The sequence below is a fragment of the Ostrinia nubilalis genome, chromosome 3, assembly GCF_963855985.1.
Source record: "Ostrinia nubilalis chromosome 3, ilOstNubi1.1, whole genome shotgun sequence".
Lineage (NCBI taxonomy): Eukaryota > Metazoa > Arthropoda > Insecta > Lepidoptera > Crambidae > Ostrinia > Ostrinia nubilalis.
Genome location: NC_087090.1, coordinates 16,404,207 through 16,421,501, shown reverse-complemented (window position 1 = coordinate 16,421,501; position 17,295 = coordinate 16,404,207). Strand labels below are relative to the sequence as shown.

General features: G+C 41.3%; 1 protein-coding gene across 3 annotated transcripts in view; it reads right to left on the bottom strand.

The window, feature by feature from the left end:
* Positions 1-93: 93 nt before the first annotated feature.
* Positions 94-17,295, bottom strand: part of LOC135088049 (zinc finger protein ush) — a 264,585-nt gene continuing 247,383 nt past the window's right edge. For all 3 annotated transcript variants that reach the window (XM_063982931.1, XM_063982929.1, XM_063982930.1), the window contains exons 2-3: positions 3,435-5,350; positions 94-3,080 (exon numbers count right to left, since the gene is read on the bottom strand). In XM_063982931.1, coding sequence (XP_063839001.1) covers positions 2,670-3,080; positions 3,435-5,350 — 2,327 coding nt within the window. In that variant the 3' untranslated portion in view covers positions 94-2,669. The remainder of the gene's footprint in view (positions 3,081-3,434; positions 5,351-17,295) is intronic.

Below are 17,295 nucleotides of genomic sequence, written 5' to 3'. Positions count from 1 at the left end.
AAGTAGGCTAATTTTAAGGCCCATTTGGGAATCGAACCCAGATCCGGATAAGGCCAGGTACTTTGGAAAAGGTGTTTAAAGGAAAACCACACATTTAATATGTGATAAATAATTTATTGTCTGGCATATTTTTTACAATATCATCGTATGTCTACCTCAGTTATTGATATAACTTTTACACGTATTATCACTTTATTAACACTCTATGATTACATTTAGTTTTTGAAATTTCGTACACATTTTATAGCCAAATGTAGCCTTGAACGCTTTTGAAGTACAGTCGAGAGAAAAATTCTTAAATTGAAACTATAGGTTACGCATTTTTATGGAGATACGTTAAAATTTTTCGAAGCAGCGGATTTTAACCAGTGATAAGAGTAAGTAAATATTTTTAAATAAGTTGTTATTATCAAAAACGTCCAAGGAGTTTTCTATTGCATTGTATTGCATTGCTTGAAAGAAAAAGAAAAAAATGCAACAGGATTACAGGAAAATGGAGCCATAGTTTATTATAGTTGGTTCAAGCAATATGCGTCTAAATGGCAGAAATTTTTTACGGCGTTATTCGAGATGCGGTCTTATTGAAACGTTTAAAGTTTACAGATTATGGCACGTTGCATCAGATGCTGCGTATTGATATGTACTCACAACAAATTGCATAAGTTTGCTTACATCGACCGATATTGACGCACCATTTCTCTACTAACGGTCGCACCCGTCAATGTATTTGAAATAATGCAATATTTTTTGTTTGGTTACATATTTTTTTACATAAATGTCATGATAAATTACGTCTATCCGTGTACAGTCGTCGACGAAAATGTTAACGATTTTTTGAAACTTTCAAAAACTGCACACTTAATAAACATGAAGATACGTCACAGCAGATGGAAGATCAATGTATTGGTCACTGTACCACCACTATTGGTATCCCAACAGATTCGAGACTCATTCCAATTCTACATAGACAAACACAAAAGTTATTATACGTAGGTAATCCACGAAATAAGTCTTGTATTCACTTACACCTATACTATAATTAGTGAGATACCTATAAATGCAAATTACGATTACTCTAGCAATGCTTTGGCATAGACAAAACATGGTATTTTGCTTATTGTTTTATTTAAACGTTGTTAAATAAGTGTTTCGTTTTAATAACTTCAACTACTGAACATAGAAGAGAAAAATGGAATTGTTAAAAAATAGTTCATTCAAAATAAATAACTACAAGTCAATTCAATCAGAAGTCAAAAAGTGAAGGAATAAATGGATAATTTACTACAATTTAAGAAGTATTTTTTGACAATCCTGGCAAAATATTAATTTACTTTCCTCTCACATAGACAATGATTCCAATTAGTGTCACATTGCAAGAGTTCATATTGCAAGTGTCTATGGTTTTATTTCTGGTTTACGTGAATATTAATAAATATAATTACTTAAATAATGTCTTTCAAATTCAAAATACCTTTTCTTTCAATAGCAAACTAAGCTTTCAGCCTAGAACAAAGAAATAAGATCACATACATAGCCTATTAATGAATAATAATGAGAAAACCACTGGTAGGTAAAATAATAATTCTGGAATGAGCATTAGATCGCTTTACAAGTTATAGAATACAATAATTCATCTAAGATTAATAATTAATAATAAACAAAATTAACAACAAAGAAAGAACAATTACTTAGAACAAATGGTAATAAAATTTAGTTACAATGTAATAATATCTTTACATATATTTACAATTTGGTAATTTTTAACGTATACTAATACAAAGACGAAGAGGTTAACTTTTAACTATTAGTAAATTTACAATAACAAGGTCCGTAACATAACGTGTTTACACTTGAGGGCTCGCTTGTACAGTCACGAGAAAATGTACTTTTTTTCATTGGAAGTGAAGCTTTTATTTATTACGGATAAATAAATTGCATTGTGTATAAGTTTTTTGCTCATGACTGTACCTTGCGAAGAGCAACCAACCACTCATTCACTCTCTCACTCACACGAGTGTAACGTCAATTTGGCTTGATATGCGGGATCCAATTAAACATTATCCGATTATTGCACACAATTGATTAAAAATCCGTAGTGGATACACTTTTGACTATTCTAGCATAGGAGAAACGTTAAGCAAACGGAAGCATAAGTTATTTGCCAGCGTAATTCCAAATATTCAGATTCAGTAGCCAATGCCCGGAGAGTTTAATTTTCACTTTTATTGCGTTTATAAAAGGTATCTTTTGCCTGAGAGCTGATTTAGTAAATTAAAGAATACCTTAGAACCAGCTTGCAGTCAAAGGACATCTTCAAAAGAACTAATGCCCGTTTTTACTATCAATCCCTAATTTTTAAGTGACCCCTATGGTAACACTTGTCAGAAATTTTGTTTTCATAGGGGTCACTTAAAAATTAGGTATCGATGGTGAAAACGGGCATAAGTCTCTTGGCAAATCAAATTGCACGCGACCATCGACTCTATATTCAGAAAATAAATTCATGTTTTTAGAGCACTACGAGTACCCGCTCTATCCTATGTAAAATGTCGGTTACAGGTTGGCTTAGCAAATGCGGAGACCAACCACAGTTTAAGCATTTATGTGACATGGTTTCATGAACGCAATAAAGTCAAAATCTAACATCTCCCAGGGCAAACTCAATCATCTCATAGCACAGGCGTGTCTGTGACCCTTACCGGAGGGGGAGCAGGCACGTTATTATTCGCGGCCGTCTCCTGATTATTCGCTGTGCAGTAGAACTGCTTATGTGCCTTGAACGTGTTGACGTATTTGAACGAGATGTCGCAGAATTTGCAGTAGTTCGGCGTTTCTTCTCCTTCTGCCTCTGGTTCTTTTTTGATGTCGACGACGGGGACTGGGGAGGTCTGGGTGGGTTCTTCTGGTTCAGGGTCTTCCGTGGCGTGGACAAGACGCGCGTGGCGAGCCACGTTGCCGCGGTAGGTGGATGTGTAAGCGCAGCTGCCACAGCGGTGGACTCGCTCGCCGCCTGCTGCGGGACTGGGAGAGGTAACCTCGCGGTTGTCTTCTTCTAACACGCACGCGATGTAGCTCTCTTCCTGGAATTGAGAGGAATTGACGGTTAGTTTTGGAACGTTTGAGGTTAAATACTGAGTGACGTGGCTTAAAAAAACATTGCAAGTTCCAGATTCGATGCTGATCGGTTCTAAGATTAAAATATTCAAAATGATTTCGTTTTAATTTTGTGGTGTGAAATTAGCTCAAGAGTCATCAATGAGTCGCACATGGCGTACGCCAATTTGAGAGATTTCTAACGCGAATCAGATTTTTAATACGTTTCAAAAAAGTGTCTTATTTTTTAAATAACTTGATTGTTTAATGGTTTTCTACAGCGGTAGAAGTCGCCCGGGTGTCGTATGAAAAAATATAAGAAAAATTACATTTCAACTCACCTGCAAATCAGCAGGCTTCTTATTGTTGAAGTGCATGCGTATATGCGTGCGCATTCCGCGAAGCGTGTTGCCGCGGTACCGGCAGATGGTGCAGCGGAAGGCCTTGACGCCCGCGTGCGCTTCCATATGCCGTTGTGCTGCCGCCGCCGTCGGCGACACCACCTCGCAGCACGGGCACTTCCACCCCCCCTCGGCCCCCGCCCCCGCCGCAGGCCTAGGCAGCTCAGGCGCCGTCCGCGGCGACCGCGTCTCCCTCTTCGTACAGTAATACGACTGATGCGTCGTCAAATTGTCCAACGAACTGAAGTGGATCCCGCAAGCCAAGCATATCAACTGACGATACTGCGGAGGCGGCCCGGGCTCTGCTGGAGCCGGACTCGCCCTATCCTCCCCACCCCCAGACGGACAGTAGTGCCGCTTGTGGATGCGGTAGTTCTCCAACTTGCAGAAAACAATGTTGCACTCCTTGCATTTCGACACGCCCTGCTTGACCAACACCTGGGGCGACGCAGACACGGTCACTGGCAGTTCACTCGCCAGCCTCAACGCCAGAGCAGGAGGTATTATCGGAGGCGGAACGACGGGACTAAATTTTTCTTCCGGTGGCGAAGGCACACTTGGTGGCTTTGGAGTCGGGCCTCGAGAACTCAGTCGCCTTCTTTTAGTCGGCTGGGGCTCGCCGCAAGGAGAAGACGACCGCCTGGATGGAGACGGCGTCCCCGGCGATCCCGGCAGCGAAGGAGCACAGACGATCTGCTCCGGCGTCGTGGAACGTATCCTGTTCTCCTTCTCGTGTTCATCAGTCGTTACAGATTCAGGCGACCGTCGCACGCTTAGATCTAGCGGCGTAGCACCGTCTCTCGAGGGCTCCCGGGGCCTGTTAGCCGATTTCAAGACTTCAGGTTCTTTCCCTTCTGTCGTCATATTTGGTAACGCGCGGCTGAGAGGCTGGAATGTCCCATTTGGTAACAGAAAGCATGGAGTGTCCGGGTCCGGTAGAGTTGTACCTGGGAGCGTGCTGGCGCTCCGTAATAATGAGTAAGGTACGATGAGAATCGGATTGGTAGGTAGAGCGAGTGCATATTGCGCCTGCGCTGGGGGTGTCGCTCCGGGCGAGGGAGGCGCGGACCCTGACGTCGCCGAGCTGGCTCTCGCCGCCGCCACCGCCTGCTTGACGACCTGTCGAGTGCTGCAGTAGTGCGCTTTATGCGCTCTATACGTTTTGATTGAACTGAATCGTATATCGCAGTCGGCGCAGTAGCGGTCTTGCACGAGCGGGCCGTCGGCAGGGGCCTCGCCGTTGGACGTGGGCGTCGGCGCCGGAGTCCCGCTGCTGGCCGGCGACGGCGCGTGCATTCGCATGTGCCGGTTTAAACTGACTTTCTTGTCGGCGCTGTACGAGCAGAGGTTGCAAGTGTACTGCCTCGCAGTGGCCGGCCGCGGAGTTTTCGCGTCGCTGCTGGATTCATCCGCAGCTGGGTCAGCTGGCGCGTCAGTGCCCTCAGTCGGCTTGGGTCTCCTGTTTGAGCAATAATGTTCTTGGTGCGCTTGAAGGGTACTCAGGGATGAGTATCTGATTCCGCACGGCTTGCACATGTACCCGGGCGCCGGTGCCGCCGGGAACAGGGCGGGGAAGGTTGCAGATAGAGCCAGGAAGTCTCTCGTTTGTTGCGGCACAGGAGGTGGCGGGGGCGAAGGCGAGGGCGGCTCATGCTTGAGGGCCGCGGCCTGCGGGGCCAGCGCGGGGTCGGTGGCCAGGCTGGTGTTGAGGCGCAGGCGCGGCGGGGAGGCCCCGGGCGAGCCCGCGGACGCCGGCGAGGCGCCCCCGCTGGAAGCCGCGCGCTCGCCCCCTGAGCTCGGCGTGCGAGGTTCTCCCGGCATCGCCTCGCTCTCGTTTCCCCATTCCTCGTCCTCACCTGCAAACAAAAGCGTATCGTTAATGCACCGTCCGCGGAATCAGTTTCGCAAATGGAATAAAGAATCGCGGCCGGTATCTTCCTATTAGTGTTGTTAATAGCCGAGCGATGCTGAGCTGGCGGGGGTTTTCTCGCGATAGTCGTCACTCGTCACGTTTCGCCCGCTATCTGTCGACGTCAGTCAGATCGGGGTTCGCGAGTCGAGGCATACATTAGCGCTCCTAATTGAGACGTGCTCGCGCTATGTAAATGTCGCCGCGTGGGTGGGGCCCGCGTTCGCTTAACGAAATGCGAGAAATGCGGCCTTACGAGTTTGCGTATTTTACAAATTTCAGAAATTCGGCCGTGTTAACGCCATCTATCGGCGCATCAGCGCACATAATACGTCTGAAGTTGTATACGAGCAAGGAGCCTGGAGGGGAGCGCGGGGGCGGCCCGCGTCAACTTCACTCGATTACCAGCAAGAAAACACGAACGAACAACGGTTGTAAATTAATTTGAAAAGTAATCAAAATACACGAATTATTTCTTCAGTCAGCGTTATTCATTCAATTAAACGTCGAAACATTGGTCCTACGAGTCGGACGGAGCCTTGGACTCAAGATATTGCACGGAAGTCGTTGCCCGGCGCGTATCCTGAAACTGAAGCCAAAGACGAGGAACCAGGCCAAGACACATCAATCGGATCAACGGTCAGGTGTTATCCTTCCTTTTCACGTCCCATCCTAATCGATTAGTGCTGAAACAGTGTTATTTTTTCAAAATTCCAGCCGTTTGTGGTGTTCGTGACAACTGCAACGTCACAGCCTGCTGTGCGCCGTAAGCGAATAAGGTGATCCTGCAAAAAACCGTACGTACTCTTTGCTTTCTAATTTCTTCCCATAATGAGCGATGAGGAATATGTTTCTGCAAATTCTAAGCTTAGAATTCCTAAAACATCTTCTAGGGAGGGTAGTCGGTCAGCCTCCAAAGAACGTTCTACTTCTTTAAAAACATCCGTTACAGACCTAAAAAGGCAAAGAGGAGTACTCAAAGCTCGATTAACGTCATTCGATAAATATATTTCAAAATTACAAAATATCGATTTGACAAAGCCTCAATTAATTGAATTAAAATTAAGAATTTCTCAATTGGAGTCTGTATTTGATGAATTTAATGCATTACAAAGTAAAATAGAAGAAATCTCTGATGAAAATGATCTTGTAAGTCTTATTGAATATCGAGAAAGTTTTGAGGAACAGTATTACGGATGTATTTCTCTTGCTAAATCGATTTTGGAAGACAATAGTGATGATATTGTTACGAATAGCGGTAATTTATGCAAAAAAGGTCAGTCGATGCAAATTAAATTACCTGATATTAAATTACCCACCTTTGACGGTTCTTATGACAACTGGCTAGAATTCAAAAATTCCTATTGTACTATGATTCATTGCCGTACCGATTTAGATGCGATTCAAAAGTTCCATTATTTGCGGTCATCGCTTAGCGGTAGTGCACTTCAGGTCATAGGCGCATTGGAATTAACAGATGCAAATTATGTTCATGCGTGGGAACTATTAGTCAATAGATTCCAAAACGATCGTCTTTTGATACACAACCATGTAAAGTCGTTGTTTTCTTTGCCAAATATGAATAGGGAATCACCTTTACTTATTAGAAAACTAATTGACACTATTTTGCGTAATTTACGTGCCCTAGAATCATTAGGAGAACCCACCAAGTCATGGGACACTCTGATTATGTATTTAATCGTATGTAAACTCGATTCATCCACTGAACGTGAGTGGGAGAATCACAAGGGCGCGTTAATTACAAATAGTTCTAACCGTAAGTTGAAACTGGACGATTTGCTGACCTTTCTCAAGAACCGAGCTGATTTATTAGAAATGATAAACGTGAATAATAATAATAGCAATTCTAATAACAGCAACTTTAATAAATTCAATAATAGTAATAAACAGTCTCAAAATGTGAAATCTCCAGCAGTGCAAGCACATAGTTATAGTTATGTGGCTGCGAAATCGGAAAACAATAAATCAGCTAAACGTAATCGTGTTTGTGTATTATGTCGTGGGAATCACGCGTTATACATATGTAGTATGTTTTTAAATTTGTCTGTTGGGGATCGACATAAATTAGTCAATGATAACAACCTTTGTCCCAATTGTTTACGTCCAGGTCACTTGATTAAAGACTGTTTTTTCGGCCCTTGTCAGCAATGTAAACAAAAACATAACAGCTTACTACATAAAGATTCCCTCAACTGTGTTAATACGTCATCACATAATGCATCCAGTACGTCACAATTAAAATCAACTGTATTGCATTCATCATTGAATCAAACACTAAATACACCTCTGCCGGTGTTGACGCGACCAGTTCTATTATCTACAGCGCTAATCGAAGTACTGGACGATAATAATAAGCGACACACGGCACGAGCGCTCCTAGATAACGGGAGCCAACATTGTTTCGTTTCGGAAACATTTTGTAAACGAATTAAGTATACGAAGTTTTTACAGTCCACTGTTCGAATATCAGGTGTGGGACAATCGGTGTCACACTCTAATAAATTATGCGATTTGATTATTCACTCAAAGTTAAACGATTTTTCTACGAGCGTTCAATGTTTTGTTTTACCGCGTATCACGTCATTCTTACCGCCCGTGAGTATCGATGTTGAGACTATACGAATTCCAAACAACATCGAGCTCGCTGATCCTACTTATTATCTACCTTCGGAAGTCGATTTATTAATAGGTGCGGACTTATTTTGGGAAATTTTAAACGATAATAAAATACGATTAAAAAGTGGTCCGTACCTTCAAGATACGAAATTGGGCTGGTTGATTTCCGGACCAATTCATACGAATAAAATGCGTTGTAAACAAAACATTCAATGCAATTTTACACAAACTATCGATTTACAATTACGTCAATTTTGGGAATTGGAGGATAGTGGCCCTCGCGAAAATATACTTACCTGTGATGAACGTAAATGCGAGGAAATATTTAAAAATACGACAAAACGGGAAATAGATGGTAGGTTTTCAGTTCGAATACCTCTAAAGGAGTCAGCTGATTTGTTGGGTGACTCATATTCGGTTGCCTATAAACGATTTCTCTCTTTAGAACGGAAGTTAGAACGTATGCCTCAATATAAACGTATGTATGCGGATTTTATACGAGAATATAGGGATTTAGGTCACATGACAAAAATAAACGAGTACAGTGATCCACACTATTTTTTACCGCATCACGGCGTATTTCGCGAGAGTAGTACTACAACTAAATTAAGGGTAGTATTTGACGCCAGCTGCGCCACTACCTCTGATAAATCCTTAAACGATTTACAGTTTATCGGACCTAGGCTTCAAAACGATATTTTCTCGATTTTATTACGCTTTAGGCAATATTATTGGGTAGCAAGCGCGGACGTCGAGAAGATGTTTCGACAGACGCTCATTCATGAAGACCAGCGTAATTTACAGCTTATACTTTGGAGAGAAAGCCCTTCGGATCCGATAGACGTGTATAGGTTAAATACCGTGACGTATGGCACTGCGTCAGCGCCGTACCTTAGTATGCGATGCCTACAACAGGTAGCACAGGAATGCGACGATGAAAAAATATCGCGCATTATCAAAGAGGACTTTTACGTTGATGATCTAATTACAGGATGCGATGATCCTGCTGAATTAATAAATATTTGCGAAAAAATATCACAAATTTTAAGGCAATATTGCTATCCATTACGTAAATGGACATTTAACTGTGACGTAACCTCGACAAACTCGTCAAAAGAGTTGGCAATAGGCGAGCATACACAAACAAAAACACTCGGTTTAGGATGGCATAATAAAAATGACCTGCTTCATTTTACGTCCGAGTTAGGTAAGAACTGCGATAACACTCAATTAACTAAACGAAAGATGTTGTCAATCATTTCTCAAATTTATGACCCTTTAGGTCTCCTAGGCCCTGTTGTCATAATTTCTAAGATCATTTTACAAAAGCTGTGGCTATGTAAAATCGACTGGGATGACCTAGTACCGAGTGACGTCACAGAAAAATTCCATAAATTCATAGATTCGATTCAAAAACATTTACACGACATTAAAATTCCACGATGTGTTAGGGCAGCTCACACTCATCGTACGGAACTACATATTTTTTCAGACGCATCACAAGATGCATACGGCGCTTGTGCATATATTCGTACAATAGATGAGAATTCAGTAGTCTCGCTTAATCTACTATGTGCAAAAAGTAAAGTTGCTCCCTTGAAAACGACCAGTATCCCAAAATTAGAACTTTGTGGTGCTTTAATTGGTGCGAGATTGTACAAAAAGATTGTTGAGTCACTTAGATTAAAATTCGATTCTGTTTGCTTTTGGACGGACTCAACAATCGTGATGGGGTGGTTACGTATGTCTCCACATTTATTAAAAACTTTTGTACAAAATCGAATAACAGAAGTAAACGAGTTGACAGGCGATTCACTGTGGTTGCATATAGACGGCGATAAAAACCCAGCCGATCTAGTGTCAAGGGGCCTTTACATCGATGCACTAAAGAACAATAACCTGTGGTGGCACGGGCCTACCTTTTTACATTGTGCAGACTGGTCAAGGGATACTCAAGCGATACCTATCCGTGAAGATCTACCCGAGTTAAAACTTAAAATAGTTAGTGCAGTTTGTACAAATGCAGATAGCTTATTCGACTTCAAAAGGTTTTCACAGTTTAATAGATTGAAGCGGACTGGAGCGTACCTACTGAGGTTTATTCACAATACACGCAATAAGCATGCGCGACGCACCGGTCCCTTATCAGTCGCCGAGTTACACGATGCAGAAGTTGTTGTGACACGCTGCGCGCAAGCCCAGATGTTTCCGACTGTATACAACAACTTATTAAACGAAATACCACTAACAAAATGTAAAGAAGCGAATGGTATTTTAAGTTTAAATGTATTTCTTGACGATAATAAATTAATTCGTGTGGGAGGTAGGTTATGCGATTCGTCCAGGTTTAATTATGATAAACGGCATCCTGCATTGTTGTGTAGCAAACATCATTTTACCGGTCTTTTATTTAAATATTATCATAAACATTTATTACACGCTGGACCCCAGCACCTATTGTGCACTATACGCGAAAGTTGGTGGCCGCTTTCTGGTAGGAATCTCGCCAGAAAAATAGTGCATGAATGCGTAAGGTGTTCACGCCTGAAAGGAAAAACTTTAACTCCAATAATGGGTAATTTACCTAAAGAACGTTTAGAGGCAGGTTTTCCTTTTATGTACACTGGCGTAGATTACGCGGGACCAGTTTTCATATTGAACCGCAAGGGTCGGGGGTCAAAATTAATAAAGGCATACATTTGTTTATTCGTTTGTTTTACAACTAGATGCATTCATTTAGAATTAGTAAGTGGCTTATCCACTAATGATTATATTTTAGCGTTAAAGAGATTTATTTCAAGGCGCGGAAAACCCGCAGAAATACACTCTGACAACGGAAAAAATTTCGTTGGAGCAGAAAAAGAGTTTCCATTATTAATTCAAGATAATATCGATAAAATTATAGATTTTACTGCCAACGATGGCATAAAATTTAAACATATTCCAGTATACGCTGCTCATTTTGGGGGACTTTGGGAGGCAGGAGTTCGATCATGCAAGCATCACCTTAGACGTATAGTAGGCAATGCTCACCTAACATATGAGGAATTTAGCACTGTTTTAGTACTAATTGAAGCCATCCTAAATTCCCGTCCTCTATCAGCTATGTCTACAGATCCTTCCGACCTCTTACCCTTAACTCCTGCCCACTTTCTCATCGGCCGACCGTTGACCGCTCCAGCCTGCGAAGACATCACCGAGGTGCCGAGCAGTCGCCTGGCACGCTACGACCGAGTCGAGCAACTACGGCAACATTTCTGGAGGCGCTGGTCGACAGAATACGTGGCAGAGCTTCAACTAAGAACAAAATGGAAAACGCAGAAGGACGACATAAAACTAGATAGTCTCGTCCTCATCAAAGATGATCATCAATCGCCTCTCAAGTGGTGCCTGGGGAGAATCATACGCGTCTTCCCTGGCAGAGACGGAGTTTCACGAGTCGCTGACATTCGCACCGCGACGGGGACAGTACAGCGGGCCTTTTCAAAGATCTGCCCACTACCACTGCCCACTGCAGCTGAATTGTCGACGCCTGCAATCTCGTCGACGCCTGCAATCTCGTCGACGCCAGCAATCTCGTCGACGCCTGCGATCTCGTCGAGGCCTGCGGTCTCGTGGACGCCTGCGGCATTATCGGGGAGCCCTTCGATGACACACGCATGAAGATTCGATCATCATCATTTTGGAAGCTTGGAGCTTCCAAGGCCGGCGGCATGTTAACGCCATCTATCGGCGCATCAGCGCACATAATACGTCTGAAGTTGTATACGAGCAAGGAGCCTGGAGGGGAGCGCGGGGGCGGCCCGCGTCAACTTCACTCGATTACCAGCAAGAAAACACGAACGAACAACGGTTGTAAATTAATTTGAAAAGTAATCAAAATACACGAATTATTTCTTCAGTCAGCGTTATTCATTCAATTAAACGTCGAAACAGGCCGATCCGTCAATACGAACCGGTCGTAACAATACTCGTCCATCAATATCGCGAGCGTGAGTCAGCCCGCGGGCAAACAGAACAAAAACTTAACGGGCCCTCATGTAATTGGATCTGATTTCCAGAAAACGTTCGCTCACCTTCCTTTTTGAGAGACAACGATCTCTACCGAGCAAGGAATTAACCTATCTTTCGTGCAACGATCTCGACTCAAAACGCCAATTAATGAGAGGCTCAACTTCATTCTCCTGCCCCTGTGAAGATCATTATATGGGCACGACAGCGAGATGGACGCGACGATTGGTGCGCGCGCGACCGCCATCTCGCGGTAACGAATACCATTCGGATCGGATTGCGTTCGGGTCACGCTATCCTAGTGTTAGCGCGTCGCGATTGGTCATTACGATGCGCGGTGACGCGCGATTGGCCGGCTAATGCTCTCCATCGCGCTTAATGTCGCCGTCATACCGGGGGCGCGCTTATCGCCGTTCGTTAGTCGTTCCAGCTTCTGTTTTTCGCTAAATAAGTTATAAGCTTGTGATTGTTGCTGGCGAAAAGGTTGAACGTGCAATCAGATAGATGGCGTGACTGAGTGTCGTTTATGCAGCGCTCTCGAAGCTCAACGTCGATTCGTTAAATGATATTCATCTGTACCCTTTTGTCTTTATAAACATGTCAAATAATGGCCGTACCCGAGAGGTTACATGCATACGTGTATTGTACTTGTTTACTAGTGCCCGCATTATTTGTCTAGAAATTAGACAAGTGACATTGCTACATGTTGCCGTTCTTTGAATACAAAGAGAACAGATAGTGGAGTCATGCTAAACCTAGGTTTTGTATTAGATTTAATATGGCAAAGGCGGAGTGTATTGTAAATTCTACAATGTAGAGTATTTTAACTTAGCAACAGCATTGTTTGGGTCAAAATATAATTTTGTGTTTAATTAATCTTGCTCATGAAATAACATTTGTTTCCGACTATCTTTAGATTAATTAGATTTGCTATCAGCGGAGATATTGAGTCTTAGATTAGCTATAGATACTCCTGAACCAGATAAAACAAAGAACCAGTCCCAAGTATCTGTTTGAAAACATTGTGATTCAGCTCGCATTCACATCGGAATCAATAACAGCGGCTCAAACACGTGCCTCCCCCCAAAAAGTACAAAACGCGTCTTGTCTCTGCTTATCAGATGGAAGATCGAGCCCAATTAAAATAGTCGTGCATCGGGCGCGTCACAATCGCGCGATATCGATCTGTGACTGTGACGCCCGTGACCGATCACATGGAGTTTGGGGCTACTACGGGTGTCACTTGAGTGACAACGGCGAGAAAGGAGTGAGAATCGAGTGACTTGGAAGCGATCGAGTTGGTAATTAAATCTGGCCACAGAAAAGCTTCTAATTTTGAACTTATTTTTTTAAAATCAAGCATTTTACCTTTTATAGCTTTTTTTTACAGGAAAAATGCTTTTCACCTAGTTTTACGATAGGGCAGTCCCTATCGTAAAACTAGGTGCTGCTGTAGCAGTTTATATGTTTTTTTTATATTTAGGATATTGATGAGGTGATGTTTTCTTTGTGATCGCAAGGTGGACCGACGACAATCATAAAGGTAGCAGGAAGGCGCTGGACGCAGGCCGCTACCAACCGGACAAATGGAAAGCATTGGGGAAGGCCTATGTTCAGCAGTGGACGTCCAATGGCTGAGATGATGATGATGATGAGGTGTCTTTAATGCTTCAGCAATATGAGACGCTACAAAATTCAGGTTAGAGACGTTGAAGTCTTTGTGTCGCATTATTCAGTTGTGTTCTTAATTCTTTTGAAATCTATGAGCGATGAAGTGATTCAAGTTCGAGTTACCGTAGTGTCTATCCCCAAATGCCAGGTACACCTTGAACTGAACTGATTGTCTGTTGATATGTTTCGCCGGTAGCCAACGAATTCGATCATTGAATGTAAAATTGTATCTAATTGGTATTTTGAGTGAGCATTCCAATTTAACTTTGGTAATGTATGTGAGACGAGTTATAAAGTTCCGAAACCTATCATAGAGTCGGTGGGCCTGTATGATATATTTGCTCTACCTTCATCATCATCATCATTTCAGCCACAGGACGTCCACTGCTGAACATAGGCCTTCCCCAATGACTTCCACATTCGCCCGGTTCGTAGCGGCTTGCATCCAGTGCCTTCCTGCTACCTTTATGAGGTCGTTGGTCGCGACCTTGTGGGTGGACGTTCCACGTTGCGTTTTACGGTACTCTACCTTCAACTACCCTCAAATTAGTAACTTCTGCAGAGTTCAACCAAGATAACCAAAACCTTAGCAATCAAATTGAAACCTAAATCTTTTGTAACATTGACCTAAATAGAAACTAAATCGATTGTTCCCATGCACCGAACTAGTTTAAACCAAATAAAACCCATTCCGAATGGACTATTAAGCTAGTTTATGCAAATTCACTTGAAACTTAGCGAAGATACCATGTTTTGCGGTGTTTATCGACAAGTAACTGATCGGTGAATTGATAAAATTAGATTTGCAGTGCATTTGGGGCTTAAAAATATTGTATAAGATTTAGTTTTGCGCATTAGCTTCGTATTACATGGTCTCATATTGCATATAGGTACAGTCAGCGTCAAATACTTTGTGACGCCCAAAATTCCCAAAAAGATCGCAACACGTTTTTGTTGCGATTGCAATAAGGTTGTGTTGTCAACTTTTTGGCCACTTTGGGTGCCACGAACTATTAGACGCTGACTGTACCTACCTACTTTAGTATTTTTAGTTGACGTTATTAAAACTTAGTTAAAATTGATACGTTATTTCACAGTTTTTCCATAATTTATTAGGTTTTCGGTATGTTTCACGGTTTTCCTCTTTCTTTTTTTTCTTTCGTTTAGAATTGTTTCCCAAAAAAACTTTATATCAAAGCACTTAAAGGGTGCTATGATTTAAAAGATAGATCATTTTGTTTGAGTGTATGATAGGAGTCAGTAACCAGTTTGAAACAAACGCATCTACGAGTAACTCTCTAACATGGTCACCTCAGTATTTATCTTCTTAAAACAATCAAACATCGTGTCGACTTAGCGTCACTGCGTTACGGGCGCCATTAGCGTAGTGTTGCCAGTAAAAACTACCAATAAAAACTACCATCGAAGAAATAAGTACACAAATAAAGAGTCCAATGACAAAGACGACGTCGATATTATCGTCGCTCAACATCTTGATTTATTTAGTTTGTTCTGTTACAGAGTTTTGTTCATCTATCATATATTCGACACATGAGCGGAGTTCATAAGCGACTTTAAACTTTACTCAGAAGTGAGTAAGGTTTTAAATGGGCTGATAAAGTGGGTAGAAGTGAAACCGTGTGTGTTGAGACTGTTATATCCGTGACAACATCATAAAGGTGTTTAATAGGAGCAGGATCAGAAATACTGATGAGTTTCTAGATTTGGAATTTGAATGATGACCCATTACAGTTACGGTACTTTTAATTGATGCTGTGTTTTTTCTTCGAAGAAATGAATTACGTAAATAAATATTGATACAAGTGTCGTTCACTTCGGTTTTTGTATTAGTAAGCTTTTAGTATAAAAGCTCTTAAGGGTACTTACTACTTAAGAGCCATTTTACATTTTCGTGCGAATTTCTAAGATTTTGGAAGCATGAATTACTATCTTAAGCAACACCCAGAGATTATTTAATAACTGCGAAAGATAGGTCAATCCTTGTTGTTGTTCATTAATGAAACGGATTTACTAAAACTCTTTTGCTTAATTCACAGTGCCCCATCTCCCACAACCATTTTACGAAAAAATTGCCGCAGACTCATTTTCAAAGTCCTGTATCTATTATTTATGCTCATATAATAAGCTTAAAAATATATAGTAATCATCGGACATATATTCTTGTAGTTCATTAATGAAATAGATTCTTGAATTTCATTACCATTATTGAGTAAAATCTAAAAATAATTTGGCAAATTTGAAGATTAACGTCACATTTTGATCGTGGTTTTTGGTTTAAAACACAGCATAAACTGCAATAAAAGTATCCCAAAATAAAGAATATTCATTGTAGAATTAATTTCTACAGTTATTTTTTAAATATTAGTAACCACTTTGTCAAAATATTGATGTGAATATCAGTATAAATTACAATGCGCAAGCCGACATCGATTAGTATGGCGCGAGCGCCCGTCAAGGCAGGACCTGTGTCATTTTTCCCGCCGTGACGTTTACGTGCGTTCGTGTCGTAAAGCGGTGATTTGTACGGCGACCAAATACATTTGATACTATGCCGAGAGGCTGTTTCGAGTCGGCCGGCCGAGCAGAAATTGAAATGATGAATTTTAATTTCATTGACGGATCTGGGTGTAACTATGTATAATATGTAGGTACCATGTATTTAATTTAATAAATAAATTATAAAAAAGTATATCCATTATGCTAGCACCCTTAACACAAGCATATTGGTTGCCTACTTTTGGACTAGATGGCGCTGTGAAATTGCCCAAATATTTGTTTATTTATTTATCCGCTTTGAGTTTTGTTTCGTGAAGAAGAAAAAGAAGCGTTTTGTTTTGTTGTTAAATCTATACTAATAAAAGAGGAAAGATTTAATTGTTTGTTTGTTTGTTTGGAGGCAATAGGCTCCGAAAAAAATTTCTTTCACGATTTAGAATCCTAATTTTTTTCTATGTAGGCTGTAAAATATTTTCAAAAACTTTAGTCCAAAATCTTTGATAAAAATCGACGTTTAATAAATAAATTAGATAACATGTTAATACTTTTTTTTTCAGTACGATTTTAGTACTTGTTTTTCAGAAATTCTACGATTTAACTAAACTTCTAAAGTGTTTATATTTTATGCATAATTTATTAACTTCTAAAATATACATATATCCTATTGATAGATGACGTGCTTCGTATTTTATTAAAATTATTACCTGACTAGGTTAAAAAGGTGTGGAATGTTATTTTGGAGATAACTTGGTTCCATAGAAATATAGAGAGATGCTAAGTAATGCGCTGAGTTCGAAACTCAGTGTCGTATTAGAAATTCACACACACAAAGAAATCAAATTATGTGCTCATTATCCATTGCGGTATCAGTATTCAACGTTCGAATAATCTTTAGTACTATGCAAGCAATATAAACTGTTTACATAATGACGTCGCTACTGTCATCATTGCTTTCACAAGCAATATGTTCCAATTTGTCCCTTGTCACATTTCCCTTTAGTTTCTGTGATCTGTGCTTGTTTCTAAGTTGATATCAATGAAATATTCCTTAGTACT